The sequence below is a fragment of the Eulemur rufifrons genome, chromosome 24 (assembly GCF_041146395.1).
Source record: "Eulemur rufifrons isolate Redbay chromosome 24, OSU_ERuf_1, whole genome shotgun sequence".
Taxonomy (NCBI): Eukaryota; Metazoa; Chordata; class Mammalia; order Primates; family Lemuridae; genus Eulemur; species Eulemur rufifrons.
The window spans coordinates 6165782-6185633 of record NC_091006.1 but is presented as its reverse complement, the minus strand read 5'-3'; the positions used below and the strand labels follow the sequence as shown (position 1 = coordinate 6185633).

The window sequence follows — 19852 nt, the reverse complement described above, 5'->3', positions numbered from 1 at the left end:
CTGGCTCCGGCGGCGCTGGAGACGGGCACCGGGAGCCGGGGTGAGGGGGGAGGGAGGGGGAACCTGGGAGACGGGCGGGGGGGGAGGGGGCGGCTTGGGGGAGGGGTAAGAGCGCGGCGGGCGTACTTGCCCGCTGGGTCCTAGAGCCCGGCACTCGCTCCAGCGTACAGCCCCCCAACCCCCATTTTCTTAAGATCCAGAGGGGATCCCCCACTTTTGTACCCATCTGCGCCATTGATCCCTGATGATGTGAGGAGGGGACAGGAACAGGGACCGGTCTCAGGATTCTAAAGAGGCGGTGGTCTACGCTTTGGGTTCTGAACGGGAGGGGCTGGGTGCCTGGCAGGGTTCGAAAAGGGGTGGGGCCAGGAGGGAGCACTCAGAAGGGGGCGGGGTCGGAGGGCCCGGGTGAGGAGCAGGTTTATACGCTGAAGGCGCGGACAGGCGCGTGCGTCATGGAAGGGGCGGGTCCAGGGCGGATGGGCCTCCTTGGCGGGAGGGAGGAAGGATAGGGTCTTGGGAAGAGCAGTTGCGGGGGTCTTAAAAAGGCGGAGCTTAGAGGTAAATTGCCTGAGGGGTGGGGCAGATGAGAGATCCAAGAGGGAGGAGCTACGTAGCAGTGTTCGTAATGGGCGGGGCCTCGGGAGGGAATAACGGAGAGGGGCGGAGCATTCTGAAGGGGAGGAGCTACGGAGAACGCCCTGAAGGGGTGGAGTTTAGGACTAGAAGGCCTCGGGGCGGGGAAGAAGACATCATCAAAGTATTTCAAAGGGAGATCCAGGTTCGTGAGGGACCGGGCTCAAGCTGGCTCTCAGAAGGGCGGGGCCTCGAGCCCGAGGGCGGGGCCTAGATCTCGGGGTCCACCCTCGCTGTCTCGCCCACTTGCCTTCACCCCCGTTCTTTTCGGTTAATTTCTGCTACGGCCGTTCCCCACCCTGCCCTGGGCCCAGGGGGCCGCGGTCTGAACTCTGGTCGGCTGGAGGAGTCGGTGAGTGGGGCCCTCGGGGTGGAGGCGGAGCCAGGGCGGAGCTTAGGAAAAGGGGTGGAGCCTGAGTGTTGAAACCTGCTAATACACCGGGAGCGGCAAAAGAAATTCAGGAGTAAGGCCTGAGAATCTGACGCTACCTGGGATAAGGGCGGGATCCAAAGATCGACAGAGTGAGAAGAGAGCATCAGAGGGTTAGAGGCGAGGATTGAGAGATTAGTATGACCAGAATACCTGGTATTTGTTAGGCAGAGGCGGGGCCGTATCGGATGTGGGGTGAGGGTGGGAATGAGGCCCGATTCCCCGACAATCGGGGGCGGGACCAGAAAGCGGGGCGTGGCCTGGGGCTCTGGAGCCAGGCCAGTGTGCTGCGAGAGAAACTTGAACTCCTTTTAGGACTTGTAGGCTACTGGGCATAACCATCACTAGTGATGTGGCCGGAGAGACTGACAAGAAGGCAGGCAAGACTAGTTTTGGAGCCTGGCTACTTGGGACGTGGCCAAAGTGATCTGAGGAACCAGCCAAGGGTACAGGCATAGTACCTTAGTACATTAAGGGGTTGGGACCTAAGTGTCCGAACAGTGGCTGTGTGGGGCCATGGGGAAGAAAGCGTGAACGTTGAGAGCCAGGGACTAGGGCCTGAGCGGATCTTGGAGAACAGGGTCGGGGCCGGTCCGGACCGGTAAGACCAAGTACAGCCAGCCGCGTGGGGTCCCCACAGCCCTGGCAGACTGACTGGCTGAAGGTTTTCTGACCACAGTCCCCGACCTCTGTCGGAAATGGGGAACGTGCAGTCGGAGCCGTCCGCGGGCGGGGGCTCCCGAAAAGAGCAGGCCTCGGACCGCGCCTCCAACTCCCGCCGGACGTCCCTGGTGGAGCCCGAGGTGATCCTTTCCTCCCCGGCCATGCGCCTGGCTCGAGGGCTGGGTGTCTGGTTCCCTAGCAGCTCCGCGCCACCGGGACTCCTGGTACCTCCGGAGCCCCAGACCTCACCCTCGCCCCTGCCCCTGACCTTAGACCTGCCCTCGCCAGTGACGCCTCCTCCAGAGGAGGCGGCTGCGGCTGCGGTCTCCACACCACCCCCGCCCCCCATGGGGACCCCGTTGCCCGCACCGTCTAAGTGGCGAAAACCCACCGACACTCCGGTGCCCCGGATCCGCGACCTGCTAGAGGCGAGCCATCGCGGCCAGGGTGACCCTCCAAGCCTCCGCCCGCTGCCGCCACCGCCCCGGCAACTAACCGAAAAGGACCCGGTCCCGAGGGTCCCACCCCCACCTCAGCCGCCTTTGGAGCCGCGGAAGCCGTCACCACCGCCACCTACCGACTGGCAGCTCTTGAACCGCAGGATCACTCCTGCTTTGGCCACACCCGCCGCAACCCCCACGGAAAGCCACGTTGGGCACTGCAGCGAGGGCCAGACCGCTGGCGGGGCTCGAGGAGGGGCACCTCCCCAAGAAGGCGAAGGCGAAATGGCCAGGCCTGCGGCTTCCGAGTCCGGCCTGAGCCTGCTATGTAAAGTCACCTTCAAGTCGGGGCCTCCGTTTACCCCTGCGGCAGCCTCAGGTTCCTTAGCAGCCAAAGCCCCGCTCGGGAGCGGCGGAGGCGGAGGCCTCTTCGCCGCCTCCGGTGCCATCTCTTATGCCGAGGTCCTGAAGCAAGGGCCTCTGGCTCCTGGAGCCGCTCGACCCTTGGCAGAGGTCCCTCGAGGGGCACAGGAAACCGAGGGAGGTGATGGAGACGGCGAAGGGTGTTCTAGTACCCCTTCGGCGTCCGCGTCCCACGCCCGAGTCCTACCGCCGCCACCCTACACCACCTTCCCAGGTTCAAAGCCTAAATTCGACTGGGTGAGCCCTACCGATGGCCCTGAACGCCACTTTCGCTTCAACGGGGCTGCTGGAGGCGTTGGGGCGCCCCGACGGCGCGCAGCAGCGCTCTCGGGGCCCTGGGGCTCCCCTCCGTCACCACCAGGGCAGATGCACTCAGCTCCCGGGCCCCGGAGGCCCGCACCTGCCTTGCTGGCGCCGCCTATGTTCATCTTCCCGGCGCCCACCAATGGCGAGCCCGAGCGCCCCGGGCCTCCAGGCCTGCAGGATTTACCCCCGCCGCCGCCGCCGCCCGCACCACCACCCACACCACCGCCCCCGCCGCCGCCCACGCCGCCGCCGCCGCCGGCGCTCCAGCCAGCGCCGCTGCCGGTGGTGCTCCCGCCTACCCCAGGCCTCAGCCACGTGGAGCCAGCCCTGGCTCCCGCCCCAGCCCCTGCTCTGCCCGCCGCCTTGGCTGCCGACCAGGCCCCAGCCCCGGCTCCAACACCAGCCACTGCCGAGCCGTCGCTGCCTGCGCCCCCGCCCGCGCCCACGCCCGCACCCATCAAGGCCCGCACACGTAGAAACAAGGGTTCCCGCACGGCCCGGGGCGCGACCCGCGAAGATGGCGTGCCAGGCGATGGTCCTCGCGAACGAACTACAGCTACCATGACTGACAGCGGCGGTAGAGGGAATGGTGTCAACGGGGCCCCTCTGGCTGGGGCAGCTAACATCGGCGCTGCGCGGCACTGGCCGCCCTTCCAGGTGCTTAACTCTTGTCCCTGCAAGTGTTACTGCCGCCACCAGCCAGGCCATCGCCGCCTGCCACGCAACGTTTCTGCCTGGTGAGGAAGGTCGGGGAGTAGGGAAGGGAGGGAATACCCCTCGAAATCCTGAATCTTAGACTTTCCTGGATAGAGGCCTACTTAGCCCTTTGGTGTCCTGACCCTTTGCCTTCCTCTTGGCCACATCTCAAACCTAGCTGAGCTCCCATCTTTCAGGACCAAGAGGAGCCTTGATCTCATACTGGCCCCTAACAGGAGAGGGGGGGACACCTTGGCCCAGCCCTATGGTATCCACATACCCAAGTTGACCCTTGGCCCTTCTGTTACTCTCCAGAGCCATCAGGGAGGGAAGCTGGTCCCAGCTGGCCTGCCCCTATACACTGCCTTGACCCTGTCCCTGAGGACACCAAGAGGGATCATGTCCCAAGCTCTCCAGGGATCAGAGGGAAGGAGATAACTATCTTCCTGGAACCAAATGGGGGGTAAATGTAGGCCCCCCAACTTTCCTAGACACAGGGGAAGCCCTAGCCTAGTTCCTCAGATTCCTGACCCCTCCCACCTTTGGCAACTTCTGACTCTGGGACTCAAGGCTGTGGCCACCAGAGGGCACTGATGTCCCAGCTCTTGTGCAGCAGAGTCCCCACAGCAGGGGAGACACTGTCCTCCAGCTACCCATTAACCCCACACTGGACAACTTGATATGGTCACCAGAGTCTGACCTTTGCTCCTAAGGACAGAGTCACTAGGTGACTCTGCTCTGGACCTCTTGGGGCTCAGCTGGGACACTATCACCAAGCCTCAGCCCCTGCTTTCCCACTAAGATTAAGTGGATACAGCCCTGCCCTAAACTGCCTTTGGGATATTCAGACATGGCCTTCAGAAGTTTCTTTATTCAGATGGGGAAAGTGAAGCTCTCGAACGGGTAAGAGCCTGGCTACGCAGCCCGGCCCTGCTGACTCTACCCTCCCCCTAGGCTGAGAACACCTACCAACCACCTGAGTGAGCCGCCCTGGGTCGCCACCATCAAGCTGGCCGGCTCCCTAGTAGCTGGGCTGGAGCACTACGACTTGCAGGCCACTCACTCCAACTGAGCGGTCTGCACAGCACCCTCCACCTTCCCCTCCGTGCCAATAAAACTACCAATACAGATCCTAGCAGCCTGCCAGTCACCTGCTGAGGGTTGAAGGGGTTGGGTGGGGCATGGCTTCATGAAAGCACATCCTGGGAATGGTAAGAGGGTGAACCCAGAGCAGCAACAACTGAGGTTCCATTCACCCAGCATCCAGACTGCTGGGCCCAGGGCGGGGGTAGGCTCATTCTCCTTAATACCTACCAGAAGCCCCTCGCTGAGCTGACCTGGTGCTAAGCTTAGAATTCAGCACAAACCACTTTGGAAAGATATGATCGTTCTCAGTTTACAGTTGGGAAAACTGACTCTGGAACTTTCTTGAAAATCTCATCCCATAAAGGGCTCAGCCAGATTTGGACTCTGTGCCTCAAACACCTTGCCAAGAATGTCAAGACAGGAAACATAGGCTGGGGGATGTGGCAGAGTGGGAACCAGGGCACGCCCATGCCTGGACCCACACCTCTCACTCCACAGAGGGCTCAAACAGGTAGCCCACAGATGAGTTCCATTGCACATCATTTTCATAATTATTTAATTTATTGCCAACATTTAAAAAAAACGGGACACCTCACCCCCTTCATTGAAAAAGCCTGGTGTACTGGCCGAGAATTCCCACGTGTCCACTGTGCTGCGAGGCCCTACAGTGGGCACTTGTGTTTGGGACTCTTAGCAATGGCCACTGGACAGAGGCTGATCCAGGGGGAGAGTGTTATCTCTAACCTCTGAGGGCCCCAAAACTGTAAGTTCTTCAGAGATACGAACTTGTCTTCCCACCACTCCAATTGGGGAGACAGGGCCCAGAACCGAGAATGTCAATCCACCTTTATTGAAGGAAACCCTGCACTGTAACTTTTAAATAAGGCGTGCCCCGCCCCGCCCGGTGGGCTCAGACGATCATCTCCAGCTGCCGGGCATACTCGATGACCTGTTTGGCCAGTTCCGTAGAGGGAATGGTGGTGTCTTCTGGCTTCTGCTGCTGGCTGGCAAAACTGTAGTAGTTGTTGGGACCCAGGACCCAGCCTCGCTGCAGGAAGGGAGGGATTAGATGGGTGGGTGATCACAAAAGCCCCCCACCCCCACCCCACAGAGCCAGCATTTACCCACATGTGCCACGCTCTCTTTCCTCACCAGCCCCACTCTACCCAGACAACTCTAGGCAAGTAGCTTCACCTCTCTGTGCCTCAGTTTCTGCATGTTTGAGACAAGGGAGGGATCCTAATCACACACTTCTTTGGGTCTGCCGTGAGGATTCACTGAATCAACACCTCTAAAGTGCCGAGAATAGTGTTTGGCCTGGAGTAAGTGAGCAATCAGTGTCAGCTGTCACCATCACTCAAACTCAATTTCATGCTTTCCATAGCCTCTTCTTGGTCCTCCTACTGCCTCCTGGGACACCAGAGTCACTGCATGCCATGCCTCAGCTTCTCTAGGGGGCACCACTCCTGCTCAAACACTCCAGACCAAGTGAAGTGAAGTCTTGCAGAAAAAGCTGCCACCTTTGAAAAGGACGGCAGCCAATATGTGCAGAGCACTGAATTCCACCCAGTACCGGGTACTATGTGAAGGTCAGCCCGTGTGTTGAACTCTAGCCCCATTCTATGGGTAAAGAAACGGAAGGTCAGAGAGGTTTGGTAATTTGCCTAAAGTTACCCAGCTCCATTTAAACCTGGGAAATCTTGCTCCCGCGCCCCTCTAGGCTGCCCCACACTGCTAGAGTGCACCACTTTGCCCCACAGCCCCCCGGCCTGCACCCCAGCCACCTTTTTGGCGTAGTCTGTCATCTTTTTGGGTGTGTTGAAGAAGAGGATACGGGTGGCCTCAGTGAAAAGGATTTTCTCATAGGCCTTCTCGATGCATCCAGCAATCTCATCCCTGGGGGAAGACAGCAAGCTTCTCATTACTGAGCGAAGACAACCTTCCAGGCCCTGTCCTCCTAAGCCTAATATGTATCAGCTCTGACCCTTCGGAGGTCAGAGCACTGATACACTGGTGCCTGATGACTGGGATATATGACATGCCCTGGCTCATGTACTGATCAAGGCTCAAGTTACTCAGAGGGGGAGGAACTTGACCAGAGTCGCAAAGCAAGCAAGGGCCACGGGGCAGGGGTGGGATCCACACCCAGATCTTGCTGACTCTCGGGCTCAAACTCTGAATCCCACTCCCAGCCACGAGGATTTCAGGCCGTCTGAAACCCAGCTCAGCACTCACACGAGGGGATCTCTTCATGTAACACCCCCTTCGCCAGGGTGCTACACCCCACTTCACAGATCCCGAGGGGGTTCCTCGTACCCAGTAAGAGGCACCCGTCGTGAACAACACTGAAGTAGAACACAGCAAGGCCCAGCGTCACTGCAGTGGGGGAAGGGCTTAGCTCCGGGGAAACAGTGAGAATGGAGGAGCACATCTGTGTCTGACATGTTTCTCTTAGGCCAAGTGGTAGGTACCTGGGTACTCCCTGCCCCTCCTCACTCCTGCCATGTCTCTAGGCTTGCCTTTGCCACCCGAGAAATGGAAACTCATTTCAATCTGGTGCTTTGCCCAAGTGAACCAGCTCTGCCACCACTTCAACACCCTTTTACTCCTCAAGGGACGTGTATGTCATGTTCACCTGCCCATGTGATGTCACTTGTGCATATAGCAATCCAAGGGGCCAATGGGACTTGGTGGTCCCATTCTACAGCAGGGGAAACTGAGGGTTCCACAGTTTAGGTGACCTGAGGTGAGGTCAGGTGATTCACTGGATGAGTATCTGGGATGGGAGATGGGCTGGAGCACTTCTAAGAGGAGGCAGCATAGTCCCTGTCTGTTGACCACTATTTGGGTGCCAAGCCCATGCTCAGGATTGATACTTATGGCCAAACAAGTAAACCAGCCCAGAGCGAGATGAGGTTTATCATCCACAATCTCAGGACCAGTCCCAGTTCACAGAAAAGGCGAACCAAGGAGCTAGGAAGAGAAGAAACATGCCCAGGCCGGGCAAGGTGGCTCGTGCCTGTAATCCTAGCACTCTGGGAGGCCAAGGTGGAGGATCACTTGGGCTCAGGAGTTTGAGACTAGTCTGAGCAAGAGCGAGACCCCGTCTCTACAAAAAATAGAAAAAATTAGCCAGGCATGGTAGCACGCATCTGTAGTCCCAGCTATTTGGGAGGCTGAGGCAGGAGAATCACTTGAGCCCAGAAATTTGAGGTTGCTGTGAGCTATGACAATGCCACTGCACTCTACCTGGAGTGACAGAGAGAAACTCTGTGTCAAAAAACAAACAAACAGGCCGGGCGCGGTGGCTCATGCCTGTAATCCTAGCACTCTGGGAGGCCAAGGTGGAGGATCGCTTGGGCTCAGGAGTTTGAGACTAGTCTGAGCAAGAGCGAGACCCCGTCTCTACAAAAAATAGAAAAAATTAGCCAGGCATGGTAGCACGCATCTGTAGTCCCAGCTACTTGGGAGGCTGAGGCAGGAGAATCACTTGAGCCCAGAAATTTGAGGTTGCTGTGAGCTATGACAATGCCACTGCACTCTACCCGGAGTGACAGAGAGAAACTCTGTGTCAAAAAACAAACAAACAAACACACCCAGCCCATTCCAGATAACAAGTGGCGGGAATGGGATTCAAATTTGGGGCTGACTCAAGTCCAAGTTCTTTCCAAAGCCCACAGGACCCTGGCCCCCCACATACCTGATAGTGTCAAGCAGGATGTCAATGAAGAAGGTGTAGCTCTCAGCAGGGATGTTACCCTTGGCCAGGAACACCTTGTTGTAGCTGCCCTCCATCAGGTACTGCAGAGGCCAGACACGGGGAAGAGAAGGGGATGAAGAGGCAGCACAGGCCTACCTGCTGGGGCCTCACGGCACTGCTAGTGTCCCCATGAACCCTACTCTGCCATACAGCCACTCCTTTCCCCATGCAGACTGGGTACCACCTTCACCTGGAGGCCTGCTTCCAGGAAGCCCTCCCTGCTTTAAACACACACACACACACACACACACACAAACACACACTCTCACACACCTCTCTCTGTCTCTCTCTCTCTCCCCCCAAGCCTGCCCTGGGCAGGTATCTAATTATCTCATTTATTCTCCAATTACAGGCTCATCTCTCCACCCCTCTGCCCAAACCATGCTGTCTGCTGTGACTACCCTCTCTCCCATCCTCTCCTCACCAGCCGAATCCTCCCAGCTCCAGGAACAACTTCCTAAACTCAGGTCCTAAGGCTTTCCCCTGTCCCTGCTCACTCTCTTTCAGAAACACTGTCTTCTCAGCTGTCGCTCACACACAGTAGGCCTATCTCTGCTTCAGGATACTTGTGCTGGCTGGTCCTCTACCGGGATGTCTACATCATTCAGTTCCTCACCCTTTTCAAGTCTTTTGTCAAATTTCACCTTTTCTGTGAGGCCTTCCCTGACCACCCTAGATAAAATTTCACCCCGGGCCTCAACTCTCCACCCTCCTTTCTGCTCTATTTTTCTCCACAGCACTTAACATCCAACAAGCTACTTAGGTTACTCACTCTTTTGGTTTACTGCCTGCTTCTTCACCTGAATGTCACCACCACAAGATCAGGGATTTTATCTGTTTGATTCACTGCACAATCTGAAAGCCTACCACAGTGCCTGGCACACAGCTGGGATTCGATATTTGCTGGATGAACAAGTGAATGAGTCCATGGGTTGAAACATGGGTGGTCCCTGGCCAATCCTTCAGAAAACCCTCCCTAATGTCTATCCCTGCACCGCCCACTTTAGCCAGGCCCTCCCCTTCCCCATCCGCAGTCTCACTTGCTCAAGGGACACAGGGTGCTTGATGTAGACATTGGTCTGGATGTCCTTGGCAGGCAGCCGCTCCAACTCTGTGTGGAACTCAGCCACCCGGTTCTGGGACAGCAGGAAGAGGAGGTTGAGGCCCAAGAGTTGGTGCATGTAGGCTGACTCAGGGAGCTGCTCCCTGTGGACCAGGGAGGGGGAACCAAGGTAAGAAGGGCTTAGGGACCTACCAACCCTCCACCCCAGGCTCCAGGGACCCTAACAACTGTCCTGTAATGTATCCTTAAAGGGGTATTGGATCCTGGACTTTCAGATGAGGAAACTGAGGCCCAAAAACACACAAAGAAGTCACTTACAAGTCATACTGATCCAAGTAAGTGACTTCACTTCAGTGAAATGACTCAGCCTCAGTTTCCCAGACTGTAAAATGGGTATCCATCTCACAGAGATGGGTTAAATGAACAAGGGTCAAGTGAATTCAATGATTTAACCCAGATAAAGTGATTACTATTCTAATCAAATAAACAGTGTATAAGTGTTAGCTATGATTACATTAAGAATCATGACCCTCCCCCTCCACTTTAAGGGGGAAACTGAGACTTAGAGAGTAAGGTCTTTTGTCCAAGACCACATAATAAGGAAGTAACAGAAGTTTCAAACCCAGATTTGTCTGAGGTCAAATTCTTAATCATTAATTCATGCAGGCCATTAATCTATTCAGTTTTATGTTCAAAACATATCTAGTGAGTCCTTGCTCTGGGCCTGGCCCTGTGGTAGGCAGTGTGGGGGAAACAGCAGTGACCAGGACAGCTCCAGGCTCTGCCTTAGGAAGCTTGCAATCCAGTGGGAGAGACAGGGCTGGGATGGGGGCATGGGCAGAGGGGCAGGGTGGGACAGTACTGGAGGCCACAGGAAAGAACTTGGTCTTGTGCCTGAGGCCCATGGAGAGCATGAAAGATTCTGAGCAAGAGATCAACAGTGTGTGTCAAATTTTAGTGTCACAAAGATCCTACTGCTTGTCACTGGGGTGTGAGTCAGAGGGGCAAGGCTGGGGCCCAGGAAGGTGAAAGCTGATGGTGGCCACACTGGGCAGAGAGGATGTAGTATGGCAATGGGCAAGCGGAGACTGGTGACCTACAGTCTGGATCATATAACCCCAGTCTCAGGACCGCCAGGCCAACCCCCTGACCCTGCAGCCTCTGGGGACAGAACTAAGCAGAACAGGAGTTCCCAGGTGAAGGAAAATGACCCAAGTGGCTAGAGCATCAAAGATAAAAGAAGAGCCATGTAACCACCCTCCCCTCCAATCAGGAGCAAGGCCCGTCCTCACTTGTAATCAAAGTAGTAGCATTTGAGCTGTGCCATGTAGCGCTCGAAGGAGGGGATGTCCTTGCGCAGGATGCTCCACTGGGCCCCGATCTCCAGTATGTCACCTGTGGGTGACAGGGTGGGTGCTCAGGAGGTGACTGGAGTCCCTTCTCCAACCACCACTGCTGGCATTCCTGCCACCTCCCCCAGCCCATCACTCCCCACCAACTCCAGTGACACTCACGGGCCAGAATGAGCTGCTGTTTGGTCAGCTTGGTCCCTGTGGTTGGCAGGAAGTTGAGCTCCAGCAGAACCAGCTGATGGGGAGGGGAGGGAAGAAAGGAAAGAAGATGGAACTTCAAATACAGCTTACTTACCTTCTCTAGGCTTTGTTTTTCCCACCTGGAAAATGGAGCTAATCATCCCTGACTCATAAAATTGTTGTAAGTATTAAAGGATTCAGTCCTCATAAAGCACAGAACAGAGCCTGAGCACACAGTGGGCGCCCATTTAGAGTTACTTCATATTACAGTAATTAATAGCTCCACTGGACAAACAAGGACACACTCAGTGCCTGACCCAATGGAATCACAGGGGTAGGGGATACCAGCACCTTCAGTTCTTTCCCACACTCTATTGGGGAAGGGGCGGCTGGGCTACCCCCCAAATCTACATCAGAGAGGGATGGGCGCTAACCTCTCCCCATAGTCCAGCCCATACACCGTTCCTCAGCAGACTCCGCAACTCGGTCGAACGCACTGTACTTATGCTCCTTCCCCAAATACGCTGGTCTGCAGCACTCTGAGCCCCATATTCTTTTTCTCTACCTATAAGAACATTTCTTCTTGGTTCCGTCCTGCCCCACAGGCTGCCTGAGCCCCAGATCTCTCAGACCCTAACTTGGCCTGGTCTTAACCACATATCCCCCACACACCCCGTCCTCTCAGCCTCACTCTTTCATCACTCGGTGCAGTCCTCATTCCCCACTTGGTCTTGTCTGGAATCTGCCATCGGAAAAAGCTGGCAAGCTCATCCTGCCACTCTGACCAGTTAGGCCCCCAAGCACCAAAATTTAAACCCCTCAATCGGTCCTGCCATCACCAATCTTTCCATCATCCCCCCACCCCTCGCATTTGGTCCGTCCCAGGCCTCTCTCTTCCTGACCTCCTCCAAGCCCTCACTTTGCCTGTTCCGAATCTTTCGCCCTGTCGGATGCCCCAGCCGGTCTCGATCTCGTCGGCACCGCGGTCTGTCCTGCGGCCCGGAACTTGGTTCGGTCCAGACCGCTCGTAGCGCCCCCGTCAACAGTGGTTTCCCCAGGCCTGCCGACCCCTACCTTGAGACGGCCGAGCTCTTCCCCGCACTTGCTAAGATTGGGGCTTTTACGGTTCCACTCGCCCTTGAGTTGCTCGTACATGCCAGCCGCGGCCTGCAGGACAGCGCTCGAGGTCGCCGCGGGCCCGGAGCTCGAGACGCCGGCCGCCCCGTTCACCGCCGCGGCCGCCATCTTCCGTGACGCGGCAAACCGCCTGCCCGAAGTGCGGGAGCGACGCCGGCAGACGCTCGCCCGGCGGAAGTGGGGCCGGGAGGTGGAGCCCAAGGCCGGGGGCGGGGCTACAGCCGCCCGCCTCGGGCCGCCGCGGGTGGCAGGCCGTCGCTCTCTGGGAGGTGCCCTCGCAGCCCTGCCCTTAATGAACATGTCAATTGGAGCTCCGCCTCCGTTGTCACTCAAGATGGTGACCGAAAGCCGTCGTTTTGCCTAACTGAAAATGACAGCCGTCGCAACGCCCCACCCCTTCCCGTAATCAATATGGCTGCTCTGGCTTCAGCCTGAGTGTTTGGGACGCTACGTTACTGTCTTGAAAGTTCCACCGAGGGTGCGGCAGCCGTGTGCCGGCAGGGCGGGCGTCCCGGGCCAACCGCTGCGACCCTCGCTCTGCAGGCCCGGCGCCGGGCGGCCGCCCGCGCGCGCCACCATGGGACTCGGATAGCTAACGGCCAGGAGAAATATAATGGAAAATACAAAACAACGAAATTATAAAAGCTGCTAAATACTCAGAGTTGGAAAAGAGCATTTTGTTTGCTTTAGAAAAAGTACAAATATGTGCTGGAATGTAAGAAAAGTGATGCGCGAACTATTGACCTCAAGCAACCTACCTGGCAAGCGCTTGCCAACGAATACAACTCTCAGCTGCGGGATTTCAAACAGCTGAAGAAGTTCTGGGAGAACATCAAGGCTCGGACCAAAAAAATCATGGCCCATGAAAGGAGAGAGAAAGTAGAACGGAGTGTGTCAGCCCACTTCTGAGTACCTGCGTCTTAGGGAAGGAGAAGATTGTCAACATGCTCTCGGAGCAGCTCTACTTCCTACAGAGTCCTCCGGAGGAAGAGCCGGAATGCCACCCTGATGCTGCAGCCCAAGAATCATTTGCTGTTTCAAATAAAGAACTGTGCGATGATGAGAAAGAGTTCATACATTTTCCAGTATGTGAGGGGACCTCCCAACCTGAACCCTCGTGTTCAGCTGTCAGAATAACAGCCAATAAAAACTACAGGAGCAAAACCTCTCAGGAAAGTGCTTTAAAAAAGATGCATGAGGAAGAACACCATCAACAAATGTCCATCTGACAACTGCAGCTGATACAAATGAATGAGGTGCATGTGGCCAAAATCCAGCAGATAGAGCGAGAGTATGAGATGGCAGAGGAGGAACACAAGGATAAAAATGGAAGTTCTCAATAAAAAGAAGATGTATTGGGAAAGAAAACTACAAACTTTTACCAAGGAATGGCCTGTTTCCTCATTTAACCGGACCTTTCCCAATTCACCCTAAGAACTTTGGGGGTAGCTGTCTTGTAATTAATCTGTGTTGGCAAAGAAAGTCTGGAACATGAACTTGTCAGTAACCTGTAACAGAGCTATGACTAGGAACATTAGAGTGGCAATAGTCAGTCACTTAAGAATACATTCTACAGTGGCGTTAGATATGTGGAAAAGAAAATAATAAAAAATAAAAAAAAGAAAAAAAAAAGAATACATTCAAGTAAACAGCTGCACCCTATGTACCCCTTAAGTGGCAAAGAAGCTGTTATAGTCTTCTGAAAATTATCACTGAGTGCTATAATTCTGAATGTAATGTCTCTTAATTAGAATTCATACAAGAACCATGAAAAAAAAAAAAGTTGGGAGGTGGGGGGGGATGGACATATACCTACATGTTGGGTGCAACACGCACTACCTGGGGAACGGACACTCCTGGAGCTCTGACTTGGGGGGAAAGGTGGTACATGGGCAACGTATGTAACCTGCAATTCTGTATCCCCCATAACAATAAGATGAAATAAAAAAAAAAAAAAAAAAGTTCCACCTAGGACGGCACCTCACAGCCCAGAGGTGGCGATGAAGAGCCATTTAGAAAGCTATGTTATTCTTCATGTTTTACAGACAGGCCAAAGCCTGGACTGGGTAACCTTTCCAATGACTAACATCTGGGTTTTGAACCTAGGTCTTTCTCTCTATTCTCTTTCCCAGTGCATCCTTCCACGTGTTTCTCCAAGTTTAAACCAATAAGCACAAACTATTTACAAATCTTATCCAGTCCTATGGCTTTAAATGGCTTTAAATGCCACATAAAGCAGAGGATCCCCAATTTTTTATCCCCCAAATCCTACTTTCTCTATTGGTTCGTAGATATTGCACCTGAGTAGCTGGGACTACAGGCACGCGCCACCATGCCCAACTGAATAATATTTTACTGTATGTATTTAGGCAGTTTGTTTACTCATGCTTCCGTTGGTGAACATTTGGACTGTTTTCATCTTTTGGCTATTGTGAATGGTGTTGCTATGAAAATGCATGTACATGTACTTGTTTAAAGTATATGTTTTCAATTATTTTGGGATCTATATCTAGATATGTATCTGGAATTCTTGGATGACATGGTAATTCTTTCCTCAATACTCAACCTACAGTAAACAAACAAACAAAAAGATACAGTAATTTTATGTTTAACTTTTTAAATTTTTTCAAAAAAAATTTTTTTTAATTTCAATAGATTTAGAGAGTACAAATGTTTTTTTTCTTACATGGATGAATTGTATAGTGGTGTTTTTAGTGTACCGGGGCTTTTAGTGTACCGGTCACCCAAATAGTATACATTGTACCCAGAAATAAAACCATACACCATACTGACAAAGGACCATGTAAAGAAAAAAAAAAAAAGAAAGAAAGAAAATAATATAATAAAAGAATTAAAAATTAAAAAAAACATACATCTATAACCAACTGATGTTCAACGAAGCAGACAAAAATATACACTGGGGAAAGGTTGCCCTATTCAATAAATGGTGTGGGAAAATTGGGGAGCCATATGCAGAAGAATGAAACTGGATTCCTCTCTCTCACCATATGCAAAAATTAACTCAAGATGAATTAAAGACTTACATGTAAGACCTGACACCACAAAATTCTAGAAGAAAACTCAGGAAAAACTCTTCTGGACATTGGCTAGGCAAAGGATTTATGACTAAGATCCCAAAAGCAAATATTAATACAACAAAAACAAAAATAAATAAATGGAACTTAATTAAGCCAAAAAGTTTCTGTGCAGCAAAAGAAATAACAGAGTAAATAGACAACCTACAGAATGAGAGAATATATTCTCAAATTATGCATCTGACAAAGAACCAATATCCAAAATCTAGAAGGAAGGCCGGGCGCGGTGGCTCACGCCTGTAATCCTAGCACTCTGGGAGGCCGAGGCGGGTGGATTGCTCAAGGTCAGGAGTTCGAGACCAGCCTGAGCGAGACCCCGTCTCTACTAAAAATAGAAAGACATTATATGGACACCTAAAAATCTATATAGAAAAAATTAGCCGGGCATAGTGGCGCATGCCTGTAGTCCCAGCTACTCGGGAGGCTGAGGCAGTAGGATCGCTTAAGCCCAGGAGTTTGAGGTTGCTGTGAGCTAACCTGACGCCACGGCACTCACTCTAGCCTGGGCAACAAAGTGAGACTCTGTCTCAACAAAAAAAAAACAAAAAACAAAAAACAAAATCTAGAAGGAACTCAAACAAATCAGCAAGAAAAAAAACAAATAACCATATTTTTAAAAAGTGAGCAAAAGACATGAAAATACATTTTTCAAAAGAAGATACACAAATGGCCAAGAAACATGAAAAATGCTCAACAACACCACTCACCAGGGAAATGCAAATTAAAACCACAATGAGATACCATCTTATACCTGTCAGAATAGCCATTATTAAAAAGTCAAAAAACAATAGATGATGGCACAGATGTGGTGAAAATGGAAGGCTTATTCACTGTTAGTGGGCATGCAATTGAATACAACCTCTATGGAAAACAGTATGGAGATTCTGGGTTCTCTATTCTCTTCCATTGATCCACATGTCTACTTTTGTACCAGTACCATGCCATCTTGGTTACTATAGCCTTGTAGTATAATTTTAAGCCAGGTAATGTGATGCCTCCATATTTGTTCTTTTTGCTTAGCATTGCATTGGCTATTTGGGCCCTTTTATTGATTCCATATGAAATTTAGGATTGTTTTTTCTAATTCTGTGAAAAATGATGGTATTTTGATGGGAATTGCATTGAATCTGTAAATCACTTTTTAATAATATTGATTCTTCCAATCCACGAACATGGAATGTTTTCCATTTGTTTGTGTCATCAGGGATTTCTTTCATCAGTATTTTGTAGTTCTCCTTGTAGAGATCTTTCATCTGGTTTTGCTTTTACATTTTTCTAATTACAGATAGTATTGAACATCTCTTCATGTACTTATTGACAAGTCATCTATCTTCTTTGGAGAAATGTCTATTTAAGTCCTTTGCCCATTTTTTACTTGGGTTGTTGCCTTTTTTGTTGTTGAGTTGTAGGAGATCTTTATATTCGGGATATCTCTTATCAGATTCACGATTTACAAATATTTTCTTTCATTTTATGGGTTGTCTTTTCACTCCTTTGATTGTATCCTTTGATTCACAAAATTTTTAAATTCTTTGATGAAATCCAGTTTATCTATTTTTTCTTTTGTTGCCTGTGCTTTTGGTGTCATACTTAAGAAACCATTGCCAAATGAAAGGTCATGAAGATTTTTCCCCTATGTTTTATAGTTTTTGTTGTTAAATTTAGGAATTGGACCCATTTTGAGTTACATTTTTTATATGTCATCAAGTAAGAATCCAACATCATTGTTTTGGAATATACAGTTTCCCTAGAACCACTTGTTTGAAGAGTGTCCCTTCCCCATTGAATGAGATTTACACCCTTGTCAAAAATCAATTGAAGCTAGGCACAGTGGCTCATATCTGTAACCCAACACTCTGGAAGGCTGAGGCAAGAGGCACTTCAGGCCAGGAGTTTGAGACCAGCCTAGGCAACATAGTGAGACCCCCATCTCTACAACAAGAAAAAAATCAATTGACCAGATATGTGAAGGTTTGTTTCTAGGTTCTCTATTTTATTATATAGGTCTACATGTCTGTCTTTACACCAGTACCACACTGGTTTTTTTTTTTTTTTTTTTTTTTGAGACAGAGTCTCACTTTGTTGCCCAGGCTAGAGTGAGTGCCGTGGCGTCAGCCTAGCTCACAGCAACCTCAAACTCCTGAGCTCAAGGGATCCTGCTGTCTCAGCCTCCCGAGTAGTTGGGACTACAAGCATGCACCACCATGCCCGGCTAATTTTTTCTATATATATATTTAGCTGTCCATATAATTTCTTTCTATTTTTAGTAGAGATGGGGTCTCGTTCTTGCTCAGGCTGGTCTCGAACTCCTGAGCTCAAACGATCTGCCCACCTCGGCCTCCCAGAGTGCTAGGATTACAGGCGTGAGCCACCGCGCCCGGCCCACACTGTTTTGATTACTGTAACTTTCTAGTAAGTTTTGAAATCAGAAAGTGTGAGTCTTCCAATTTTGTTTGGCTTTTTCAAGATATTTTTGGCTATTTGGGGTCCCTTGAAATTCCATATGAATTTTTGGTTACGTTTTTCTATTTCTGCGAAATTGCCATTGGGATTGTGATAGGGAGAATTAAATATGGGTCATGTTGAGAAAGGCAAGAATCTTTTTGTTTAGAAGTATGCGTAGTGCCACACTGTGGAAAAGGGAAGCGAGCACAACACTTGGCCAAATCTCCATGGTCTCTTTGGGTGGAAGGCAGGTCAGGCTGTTGGATTCTCTTCTACAGACACCAATAAGAACAAAGGCAACAGCTGCGGAGAAGATACACTGATGGGGTATTTGGAGAATCCCAAGAAGTACATCCCTGGAATAACAATGGTCTTCATCAGCACTAAGAAGAAGGCAGAAAGGGCAGACTTGATAGCTGATCTTAAAAAAGCTACAAATGAGTAATAATTGGCCACTGCCTTATTTATTATAAAACAGAAATGTCTCATGACTTTTTTAATGTGGAATATAATTTAATTGGTCTCATCCACCAGAATTCAGATCATGAATGACAGAATATTTTTGTTGGACATTCCTGATTTAACAAAGATTGGCTTGTTGTTAAGGGGATATGATCAGGTTTTTTTTATTTTTGATAGTATTATAATTCCAACTCAGTAAATGCTATCACTGTTTCACTGTTTTCTCCTTCTAAAGATATGACTGGACTTGATTAGCAATGTTCAACTTTTCACAAAGATGGTAAATTGCCATCTTAAAACCTATTGAAGAGTTTGAGACCAGCCTGAGCAAGAGCTAGACCCTGTCTCTACTAAAAAAATAGGAAGAAATTATATGGACAACTAAAAATATACATAGAAAAAATTGGCTGGGCATGGTGGCGCATGCCTGTAGTCCCAGCTACTCGGGAGGCTGAGGCAGGAGGATTGCTTGAGCCCAGGAGTTGGAGGTTGCTGCGAGCTAGGCTGATGCCATAGCACTCTAGCCTGGGCAACAGAGGGAGACTCTGTCTCAAAAAAAAAAAAAAAAAACTATTGAAGATTGGTTTTATATCAAGATGTATATAATTGGTTATGTGAATATATTTAAATACTAGGGAAATCCCTTCACTGTCTCAGAACCAAGCAAGACTCACTGGTGTTTTAATTTGTGTTCATTAGCCTGTTAAAGGTGAGGGCTTTGCTTTTTGTCTGTCCAATTTCCTTTCCCCTTCCTGAGAGCACATTTTCCTGTAAGAACTGCTCTGCCCAACACATTAGCAACAGAGTAGGGTGTAGGGTTAACGCTACACTCAGTTCCAGGAGTGGGCTCTGATTGGCTTAAACTAATAGAAGTTCCCATCCCTCTGGCAGTGTGATTGGTAGGGTGACGACCTTGTGATCCAAATGCATCCAATCAGAGTGACTGGCAGTATTTTCAGCTGAATGTTGGAGCCGAGCCCCTTCTTTCTCTGGACAATATGACATGTGGATGTGCAGCCTCAGATGGTGAGGGGGGCTGCCCTGAGGCCAGAGACCACACTCAGAGGAGGGCAGAGCAGGGAGAGCTACAGAGAAATGGAACCAGAATCTTGTGGACATTGTTGACTTCTGGATCAAATTGTACCTGAAGCGTATATTAACAAAGCCCATAAATTATCATTGCCATGTAGACTATTTGAAATTTTAGCTACTTACAACTAAGATAAAAATCCTCACCTCTCCAGAGTCCCCTCCTTAAACCACTAGATAGGTGTTACATTCAAAATATTTAACAACTGTTACAACTGGGGCACTGAACCATCAGAACAGACTAGAGGCCACAGACATGGGCCTGGGTTGTAGAGGATTCTGCTGGCCACAGGGAGGTCTGGGACACCTGAGGACGGGCTGAGCTGACAAGCACACAGAGAAGCCACTGTTGAGTGGCTGGCATGGAAGGACTTTGATATTTTAATAATCGGTGCAGCTGTGCTCGTACAAACCAACTGAATATGAGCCCTTATGAGGACCCACAGCTGGCCCTGAAATGAGGCTTTATTTGAGTCTGAACAAGAAGTGAACATTCAAACAAAACAGAAAGGCCTGGGCTTGGTGACAGGCTGCATTCCCAAGATGGGCTTAGCAGGGGAGGTGCAAGGGTGGGTGCGGGCTGAGGCAA

General features: G+C 51.0%; 2 protein-coding genes and 2 pseudogenes across 2 annotated transcripts; 3 read left to right on the top strand and 1 right to left on the bottom strand.

Moving 5' to 3' along the window:
- Positions 1-1719: 1719 nt before the first annotated feature.
- Positions 1720-4666, top strand: GGN (gametogenetin). Its single transcript, XM_069458251.1, has 2 exons — positions 1720-3635; positions 4549-4666. Exons 1-2 carry the CDS (start codon positions 1765-1767, stop codon positions 4664-4666), a joined length of 1989 nt encoding a protein of 662 aa, XP_069314352.1. The 5' UTR covers positions 1720-1764.
- Positions 4667-5511: 845 nt separating this feature from the next.
- Positions 5512-12503, bottom strand: PSMD8 (proteasome 26S subunit, non-ATPase 8). Its single transcript, XM_069457017.1, has 7 exons — positions 12110-12503; positions 11018-11090; positions 10796-10898; positions 9481-9646; positions 8381-8481; positions 6465-6576; positions 5512-5728 (listed from the first exon to the last, which is right to left on the bottom strand). Exons 1-7 carry the CDS (start codon positions 12470-12472, stop codon positions 5591-5593), a joined length of 1056 nt encoding a protein of 351 aa, XP_069313118.1. The 5' UTR covers positions 12473-12503; the 3' UTR covers positions 5512-5590.
- A 292-nt stretch (positions 12504-12795) lies between these two features.
- LOC138374939 (myb/SANT-like DNA-binding domain-containing protein 3 pseudogene) lies at positions 12796-13606 on the top strand (annotated as a pseudogene).
- A 4233-nt stretch (positions 13607-17839) lies between these two features.
- Positions 17840-18157, top strand: LOC138374807 (cytochrome c-like; annotated as a pseudogene).
- The last annotated feature ends 1695 nt before the right edge of the window (positions 18158-19852 follow it).

Coding starts and splice junctions, on each gene's coding strand:
- PSMD8 (XM_069457017.1), bottom strand. CDS start 12,472: ATGTTCATTAAGGGCAGGGCTGCGAGGGCACCTCCCAGAGAGCGACGG. Junction 10,899..11,017: donor ACAGCAGCTCATTCTGGCCC/GTGAGTGTCACT, acceptor TGTCACCCACAG/GTGACATACTGGAGATCGGG. Junction 6,577..8,380: donor ATCCTGCTTGACACTATCAG/GTATGTGGGGGG, acceptor GTCTTCCCCCAG/GGATGAGATTGCTGGATGCA.
- GGN (XM_069458251.1), top strand. CDS start 1,765: ATGGGGAACGTGCAGTCGGAGCCGTCCGCGGGCGGGGGCTCCCGAAAA. Junction 3,636..4,548: donor CCACGCAACGTTTCTGCCTG/GTGAGGAAGGTC, acceptor CCCTCCCCCTAG/GCTGAGAACACCTACCAACC.